Source organism: Octodon degus, unplaced genomic scaffold (assembly GCF_000260255.1).
Source record: "Octodon degus isolate 3935 unplaced genomic scaffold, OctDeg1.0 scaffold00059, whole genome shotgun sequence".
Taxonomy (NCBI): domain Eukaryota; kingdom Metazoa; phylum Chordata; class Mammalia; order Rodentia; family Octodontidae; genus Octodon; species Octodon degus.
The window spans coordinates 13351594-13361130 of NW_004524635.1; the positions used below are offsets into that span (position 1 = coordinate 13351594).

The window sequence follows — 9537 nt, forward strand, 5'->3', positions numbered from 1 at the left end:
GAGAGAGAGAGAGAGAGAGAGAGAGAGAGAGAGAGAGAGAGAGAGAGAGAGAGAAAGAAAGAAAGAAAGAAAGAAAGAAAGAAAGAAAGAAAGAATCTGGAGATGTGGTGCCAGGATTGGTAAACTGTTTAATCCAGAAGATATTTAGAGCCAAATTTTTCAAAATTTCCCTTTCTGCTCAATTAGGACTGACTTCTAGTTGGGGCTCTTATGTTTTGTGCCAATTGAAGAGCACCTTTGCAACAGAGCATTTGGGCGTGGTGCTCACCGGAAGCCAGAGCAGAGACTAGCAAGAGCATCCGTCTGCTAGCCACGAGGGCTCAGGCTGTCCTTCTGTGTCACTTGCTGCCAGCAGTGGCTCCTGCTCAATGCTTGGGGCTGCAGCATGGCCCTGGCTGCTGTGTTCCAAAGCGGTGCAGGCACCCTGTGAACACCAGGCTGGGGCTTCGTGTTGAGGCGGCTGATGCCCCTGTGGCCCTGCTACTCAGGGCTGGGCCGGAGCTGCTGGCACCACTGGACCCTTGTGAGCCACCTGGAATCGTAGGCCCCACTCCACCAACTTACACCGAAACCTTATAGAGGGCATGGGAATCCCCACTATCCCAAGCTTTCCAAGTACTTCATAGGTCCCTGAAATGTGGGAAGCAGTGGTTTAATTACAGGATGACAGTCCCCGAATCACATCTTGTAGGCTAGACATGAAGCAAGATTTGGCTTTTCAAGATTTCAAAAAGATAATGAGGTAATTTGGTGCATTTGCTACAGTATGGAGCACACGGCCCCAAGTATGTGGCAGGATTCAAATCAGGCATGCACATATTTGTGTAGAAACGTAGATTTTCCTGCTAAGAGAGAGAATAAAGATCACATCATCCCCACATTAGTTCAAGTCCAGTTTTGCTGCCAAATGACTTGAGAGTTCATGCTTGTTTTTTGCACTTAGGGATTCTGATTGGAGAGAAGGTGTTGATAGTCCCCAGAAGTTTGGCTGGGAGAGAACTCCGGAGACACTGCACAAACTAGCGTTTCATGGTCTAGCTCACCAGCTGATAAGGCGTGAGCTTTGCGCTGGAACCCAATCTGTGCATTCCTTTACTATATCTAGAGAGGTGCAAAATCACCAGTTTCCTCCTTTAATATTGCATCAGAAGCTACAGCTGCTCCCCTAAAGCACCCCTGAGCTCCTAGGTGACAACTTCTAATATCCTGTACTCAGAGAGGCTGGGAGGTGTTTTGTGATCAATCTGATCTGAGCTAAAATCTCAGAGCAACAACACATGCCCAGTTGGTGCTGAACTCAAGGACTTGTCCTCTGTGCTCACGCCTGGTGGCCTGGCCACCGGCCCTGTGAGCACCCTGGATGGGGTGCTTGCCTTCCATGCCTGGGCACCCACTGTGTCAGGTGGCACTCCAAGTCCTTTACATTTTATACTCACCCATCCTCACAGTGCCTCCCCAAAGATGGAATAGATTATCTCCATTTTGCAGGAGATAATCCTGAGTCCCCTGTGACTCCTGTAGTCATAGAAGAAAGTGAGGCACTCAGAAGCTGTTGGGAGGCAGGAACCTTAAGAGCCAGCACAACTGTCAACCTCATATCCACCTCGCTCCCACTACGCACTGATAATTCAGTTTCTCTTGCCGTGAGAAGTGGCCACTTGCCTTGCCCCGTCCTCTGTAGGAGGTGCCAGCACAGATGTGTTTGGCCATCCTTTCAGCCTGAAGTGGGCACACAACCTAGGAGCAAAGGCTGATAGGCTTGAAGTAGACACCTTACTGTCAATGCTATCTTCAGCCAGTTTGCCTGAACCTGCTGTCACCCAGTGGGACTGTGTTATGCCTGGGACGTATGAGTCTTCCTGTCTCCATAAACCCTCAATCCAAGTGACTTAGTGTGCAAAACACAGTCAAGTGTGAAGCAGCTGCCTCTAAGGGGTCTCTAGTGGACACAGTCATGAAGCAGGAATAAGACGGGTGAGATGACTGTGGCTTTGCCATTTTGTAAATGTAGAATATAATCATTTTGGTCATAAGATTGATATCAACAAAGAGAGGCCCAATACAGCATTGGCCTAAAACTTATTCTCTCTCCTATAATAGTCTACATACAAGTCACTTGCCAAATGAAATTAAAAAATCACCCTATGTTTCTCCTATCAGTGACTCTACCATTTTTAAAACTTGACTTGTAGCCTGGGGCCCAAGGTGGTAGCTTTCAGCACCTGCCACCACATCTCCCATCTAGTCAGGTCGTGAAGGTAACAAAAAGGGCATAGAGAGGGTGCATTTCTTTCCTTTAATTTATGATGTTGAAATTATATACATTACTTCATTTGCATCATGTAATATGGTCCTTTCAAGAAAAGCTGAAGAGTGAAATACCCTGAGTAGCCATGTGCTCAGCCCAAAGCTCTTCTGCTACCATACGAGAAATATGAACATATCACAGAAGATACTTGTGAATCTGCACAGCTCCCAGCCTCTGTGTGATAGGAAGACCTCAGATGCCAGCCAGTGTGGAGGAAGGAGACTGTGTCCCCGCTACCCTGAGGCTACCTCACAGCTCTGGCTCTTATGTCTGCTGTCTGAGAAAGGAATAAATAATCTCTCTTAAATCATTCATTTGGGTTCTTGTTACCAAATCCATGCACTAACTCTCCATCATCTCAGACCTTCTTCCCCCGATCTGCAGACCTGCAATTTCTGTTACTACTCGTGGAAGTTGTGAGCAGGCTTCTCTAAGGCCGTTTTTGTGTCAGGCACTAAAGGAAAGTTAGAAGCAGTCAGATGAACTAGGAAGTACTGTCCATAATAGTACTTCCTAGTTCATCTGACTGCTTCTAACTTTCTAAGCCAGTTTAAAGCTTAGCTTTGTGCTTTGAATTAGGAAGTGTATTTATTTGTTTGAAACACCGCCCTCCTTTACATGGCTCTTTTTCTGGAAAGTCTGCACAGTAAGGGGCAGCCACCGGGGAGGGTGGTAAGCTGATCACAGCTCGAGCCAGACTCCTGGAGCTCTGAGTTGCCCTTAGGGAAGGGAGCTGTGTGGCTCAGTCATGGCTGACAAAGTGTACTATGAAACCAAACTTTCTTTCTCTCTGCTGTGAAGGAATTAGCAATTTGGGCTTTCAAAATTACAGGCACCAGTAACAAGTGAAGATCAGCAAAGAGGTGCCAGTTGTTACCTTATGTGCCTTCACTGAAGAAAAAGAGACTTTTTATACCAAAGAGGTATCCAAAATAGGGGGCCCAGAGATGGCTCAGTGGAATAAGCGCTTCTCTAGCAAGCGCAAGGGTCTGAGTTCAATCCCCGGTTCCGCAAAAAATAAGTAAGTAAGTAAGTAAATAAATAAATAAAATAGCTGCCTGTCCTTACTCCCTCCAAAAAGAGCAGTTGGCCACTTTCTCTAAGGTCCTGTATTATCCCAGCCCTCTGCCTTTACCACCACCCAGGGATGTTTTGAGAACAAGCATTTGCACTGGGGAAGCTTTGAGGTCTTTCAGCTCAAGCAGCCAGGTCAAGGGCCTACTTCTCTCCCTCTTGTACTGTGTGAATTCTAGTGCCTTCCTGGGTCCCCTCTGCCTCTGCAGTCATCCTGTTATCTTGTTTAACCTTTGTAACGACCTCAGAGACTGATTTCCGAGCTCTTTTCTTGACCATCTCTCTACCTATTTTCACTACAGTGCCCTGAGCCCAGCAACCCCAGGGCACATTTACCTTTGAAGGAGGAAGCAAGCCCCAAGAGCCGCAGTTCTTTGTGCCTCTTACCAGCCCCTTCCCCATTTCTCTCCAAAGAAATAAGAATTTCTCATTTGCAGAGAGTACAGGAAAATGGAGTAGGCACACACTCACAGCTCGTGTATTCGGGGAGTCTTCTGGTCTCTGTCTTCATCCTCACAGCACCAGCCTGAGCACCATCCCAACATTCACCATGCTCTGTGGCACTCTGGGTATGAATGGGTAACCCAAGTACACATTCAGAGACATTCATCTCAGTATTGCCTGTAATCTCAGGGAACAAGGAACATCCAGTGGCCTATCAATAGGGAAAATTAATGATGAGGTGCTGGTGCTGTGAGGGGAAGCGTGGTCGGGCTACGGGGCCTATCTGAGAAGGAACCTTTTGATCTCTTTAAATGAAGAAAAAAGACCAAGTTACATAACTCTGGTCTGTTTGTGTGAAAGTTTGCTGTACCCTAGAAGGAAAGGTAGCGGTATCTGCCACATTAGATTTAGTTTGGCTACCAAGGTATGTATGGCTACCTGAGAGACAGAAGCAGGAACAGAATGAAAACTATTTCTACATCGCTAAAGAATTAGGAGTTCTTTACTTTATATTCTAAAAGGTGATGTGAGGGAAGTTTTTTTTTTTTTTTTTTTTTTTTTTTTTGTATAGGGTCTACAAGGTCTCACTACACAGATCAGAATCGTAGTGATCCTCCTGTTTTCCGCCTCCCAAGTGCTGAGGTTACAGGCACGCACCACCACACCCAGCATCAATCTTGTCTCCATGGGCCTCAGAGGCGGGGCGGCATGACATGTGGTGCTGGGGATCGAACCCTGGTTAGTCCATTGAGCTATCTGTCCTGCCTTTTTTTTCTTTTTTAAAAAATGTGCAGATGTGTTCCTAAATCAAAAACAAATCACATGTAACCAGTAACTCTAATGAGTCATCCTGGGAAAACAGGGCTTCTTGAGGACATATTTCATATTTTAGATATACATATTGATAACATGCCGCATTTGCTGCTTCCTGACCCCCACACCCCCATTTCAACCTCTCTTCCCTTGAGGATATATTTCTTTCTTTTTTTTAACCTGATATAAATACAAATTTTATATTTTTATGTAGATACTTCTATTCATGAGTTGTAATGTCTTTAATAATTCATTGAATCTCTGTAGCACCTTTTATAAAATGAATTATGTTAACTCCCTGATACTGTAGAGAAACAACAAATAGGCAAATACTTGATATGTAGTCCTTCAATATCTGCCACATTCAGTTACCTTATTATTATTGAGATTTGAAATTCTAATAAGCAGAATGCACTCTAGGTCACTCCATCGCTCCATCCCAACTCCAGGCCCAAACACTCTGGAGCTTAATAATTGTTTGGTGAACATACAAGCCAAGTTAAAGTAATACAAGAGCAATGAACACTTTTCAAATGAATTTACTTCCAACTAATTATCCCTCAGACCTGAAAAGATGATCTATGCAACTAACCATTGATAATTATTGAAGAATTGTAACAAATCTGAGAGACTTCAGAGAGACAAAATAAGGAGATAGTTTAACTTTTAAAGTGAAAAAAAGAGTCCAAAAACGACTAATTAGACATTTAAAGAGTCAATTGTGGCACAATTCTAAAAGGACACATTGAATGCAAGGTTTTTTGGGTTTTTTTTTTTTTGTATTTTAGGGAAGGGTCTACAGGGTGTTCAGGGTCTCACTACTAGATTGGACTTGTAATGATCCATCTGTTTACTGCCTCCCAGAAGCTGGGATTACAGGCAGGCACCATCATGCCCAGTGAGGACATATTTCTAATGGCAAATGAGTGTGCCCCTGATGGACCTCGAGCCCAGGGTCAGTATGGGCAAAGGGCAGAGGTGGTATCAGGAATATGCACCTCATCTCAGAAGCTGGGGCCTATGTGGAGAAAATGCTGTGTGCCTTTCTTCCTTCAGTTAGCAAAACGTTACCTGCCCAGGTCTGTGCCTTTCTAGCTTGCAGAGGAAAAGGTGGTAGGCCACAAGCACCCACGCTCTAGTATCATTTTGAGAGGCATGTCTCTTCCCGCGTCTACCCAGCCCCACCTCTTCTGGGTGTGCACGTAAGGCCTTACACCTGGAAGAGATAGCTTCCTCAAGTTTAACCATAGCAGAAACTGAGTTACCTATGTGGCTTTACATATTTCTCTTCTGAAAAAAATAGAAAAAAAGGTGAGGCCACAGGTGGAATTAAGGACCAGCCAAATAGCTCAGCGGATTAAAGCACCTGCAAACAAGTGCAGAGGCCAGGGGTTCAATCCCCAGGCCTGCTGTGCTGGCTGAGATGGCGATTGAGACTGGGCGTGGTGGCATGAGCCTGTAATCCCAGCTCTTGGGAGGCTGTAAACAGGTGGCTCACTGTGAGTTCGATCTAGTAGTGAGACCCTGAACACCATGTAGACCCTTCCCTAAAATACAGAAAGCAAACAACAACAAAAGGTGGAATTTATCCACAGAGGGCTCTGATAATATCTGTCAATGCCTTTTTAGTTTTAAGAACTTGCTCCCCTTTTTTTTCTTTTTTACTTGCTGTTCTTAAAGAGGAGCTGGCTTACCTGTCCCGCCTGCCCTTGACTGCAGTCATGGGTTAGGACGTCAGCCTGCTTGGGGACAGACTCTCGCAGCTCGGGTAGGGACTGGTGTGAAGGGCCAGGGGGTCAAGACTACAGAATGAGGCCTGGCTCTGTTGCCGCCTCCTGCCCCCACTGCACCACCCTGCTGCCTGCCTGAGCTGAGGGTGCAGGGCCAGCACAGGAAGAGCTGTGGCTAGAGGACCAGCTCGGCCCAGCACGCGGCCGGCCCGCACGGAGGGAGCACCGTGAAGCCCTCTCCTGCAGATGCCATTTCCAGCTCGCTCCACTCTCCCCTCCCGACCCCACCGAGCATGGCTCTGGCTGCTTCCATGTCTCCCTCCTGACCACTGCCCTCTGTCGTTCCCAGGGCCTGTGCTTTAATGGCAGTGCCTTCTTGTTCTACCTCTCGGCCGCCGTGGTGGATGCTACTTCTGTCTCCCCGGAGAGGGACAGCCACAACTTCAACAGCTGGGCTGCCTCATCGGTGAGTGCTGCACCCCCCGCCCCATGCTGCGTGCCACCCCCAACCCCGCTTCCGTTCCAAGGCCTGCTGTGGTGGTGTGTGTGTGGGGGGAGTTGTCTGCAGGAAAAAAAAATCCCTCTTGCAATGATGACAAGGGCTTATTAGTTTCAAACATCAAAGAGTGATGGCCCCTCCTGGTGGCCTGCAGTGCCCTGGGACTGAAACTTTGCTGAGGCGCTTGAGCCCCAGCGCCTGGACCAGGCTGAAAGAGCGTGCTGCTTGGAGTCTTTCTGCTGTCTGCAGCTTATTGAGGCAAGGAGGTGGCAAAACTGGAGTGCATGATTCCTTTTATCTTTTGTTTTTGTTGTGAGTGGAAATGTTTGCTTATGCCCTGGGAATGCCTAGAAAAATAAAGGCCAAGAAAGTTTTTTCCCAGGGAGGGAATTGGTGAGGAGGGGAATGGAGTAAGAAATTTGTACTTTTAGGGCTGGTGAGATGGCTCAGTGGTCTAAAGCACCTACTTAGAACAAGCTTGGCAAATCACAGGGACCGCGGTTCAATCCCCCAGCACCACATGCCAGCCAGCCCCACCCACTGGTGGGCTGAGCTGGCCACACACACACACACACACACACACACACACACACACACACAATTCATCCTTTTAGTTTATGACCTGTGTTCTGGTTTTTTTTTTCGGAACCAGGGATTGAACTCAGGCTCTTGTGCTTGCCAGGCAAGCGCTTATTCTACTAAGCCATCCTCCCTGGCCCGTGTGTTCTGTTTTATAAACCAAAATTGTGTATTTTCTAATTTTAAAGACTAGTTTTAGGAATTGCTCTGAAGTGGCTTTTTTCTCCCTACCAGGGATAGAACTCGGGACCTTACACTTGCCAGGCAGGTGCTTATGCCACTGAGCTATCTCTGAAGTAGCCTTGTAATAGCCCATCCCCAGAAGAATCCTATAGGGTAGGTGACAGAAATGCCAGAATGATAATGTTAAAACTGATGGTAATGGGAGCTTTTCTGATGTTTTACTTTTATTCAGATTTTAAATCTAAGATACATATGACCTTAAAAATCATAAGACTGGGCTCCGACAATCCTGGGCTAGAATGGTGGTACCGCCGCTGAGGCAGGGCCTGCGGCCTCCTCCCTCACTGACAGCACACAGACCACCTGGGCTTATTCGTATTCCTACCCACTCGGCTCATTTCTGCACTGACCCTGTAGCAGTCTGAGGTTGAGCCCTGGTCTACAATTGCCTGTACTAAATTAGAAGTGATATACTTTTCTTAGCTGCACCCCACTATAGTTATTCCCAAGTAACTCCCTGAGGTTATGGGAGCAAAGCTATCAACTTTCCAGATATGTTTGAAAAAAGTAGAAACAGCTTGGCCCGCAATCGCTTGAGAAGACAGGTAATTGAACCAATAAAGTAATTTTAGATGAGAGAGCCTAGAGCCAAGGGAATGTTATATGAGCACGATTCAGTGGAGGCGAGATGATAACTTCTGCTAATTAGGATGTGCCCTAAGCCCCCCTTTCTGTTATGTTTTGTTTTCCCCAGTTCTTTGCCTTCCTGGTCACCATCTGCTACGCTGGAAACACGTATTTCAGTTTTATAGCATGGAGATCCAGGACCATACAATGATTTACCATTTTGATAATTAAAAGGAAAAAAAAAAGGAAGAATCTCACTGTAAAAACAGCTGTAGGTATAATATATATTTTCAGACAATTGTATTTAACTAATGTTTTTATATACTTAGTTAATTGGCTCACAGTGGTTTGTTACAATTAAACTGAATACTTACTTGCAAAGTGCTAATAGCTTGTAATGAACTCTTAAGTGTCTTGTTGTCTTCATAAACCTTATTTTCTTAGATAATGCATAAATAGATAAATTGCTGATATTAAGAATGCATCAAGTTTGTAAACCTAACTTTTAATGCTAGATTCTTTTGTGATTAAATGTTACACAATCTCAGGGAATTGTGTCTGACTAGAGAAAGGACAGAGGCCTGGTGTTGTGGGGACCTCTTTTGTTCTTTCTAGGGAGGCTGCCCAGGTGTGGTATTGTCAGGAGACCCTTGTCCATAGCCACCAGGGAAGGGTGGCAGGCAAGAGTCATCTCCTGAGATCTGGGGGCCATACTGTGCGTGAGCCCCACTTTCCAACAAGGGGCCTAGGAAGCAGCTGATGAGACCTGGCCTCGAGGTTGAGATACTCAGTAATGGTGCCAGGGGCAGGGCTTGATGTGCTCAGGTGACTTAGGTGGTTGTTGCTGTCTTAATAGAACATAGTAAAGTAAGGAGATAATCATTAAAAGAATAAATATATGCATACACCTTAAAGTTATCTTGCAGACCGCAGTGACAAGTGTATCCTGTGTGCTATGTTTTGTGGAAACTTCTGGACTAATCAGGCTCAGTATTTCAAATCTTTCATGCAAATAGGTTGTGGCATTAGTAGACATTATCAGGTGATGGGAAGAATTCAGAACATCAAGGAAGAGTTCAGGACATGTACATTTGGAGGAAGTGCTTTTAGGCAGGATAATTCTTGCTGGTGCAGCAAGTATCTGGGATAGTTTCTTAATATTAGCTTTATTTATTTATTTATTTATTTATTTATTTTTTAATGTGTGTGTGTGTGTGTGTGTGTGTGTGGCCAGCTCAGCCCACCAGGGGGCGGGGCTGACTGGCATGTGGTGCTGGGGG

The 9537-nt window shown here is 45.8% G+C and overlaps 1 protein-coding gene across 1 annotated transcript in view; it reads left to right on the forward strand.

Annotated features, from left to right (window-relative positions):
• Cmtm8 (CKLF like MARVEL transmembrane domain containing 8) overlaps window positions 1–8804 on the forward strand; it is a 137790-nt gene extending 128986 nt beyond the window's left edge. Inside the window, exons 3-4 of the mRNA XM_004634219.2 lie at window positions 6719–6835; window positions 8385–8804. Coding sequence (XP_004634276.1) covers window positions 6719–6835; window positions 8385–8468 — 201 coding nt within the window. The 3' untranslated portion in view covers window positions 8469–8804. The remainder of the gene's footprint in view (window positions 1–6718; window positions 6836–8384) is intronic.
• The last annotated feature ends 733 nt before the right edge of the window (window positions 8805–9537 follow it).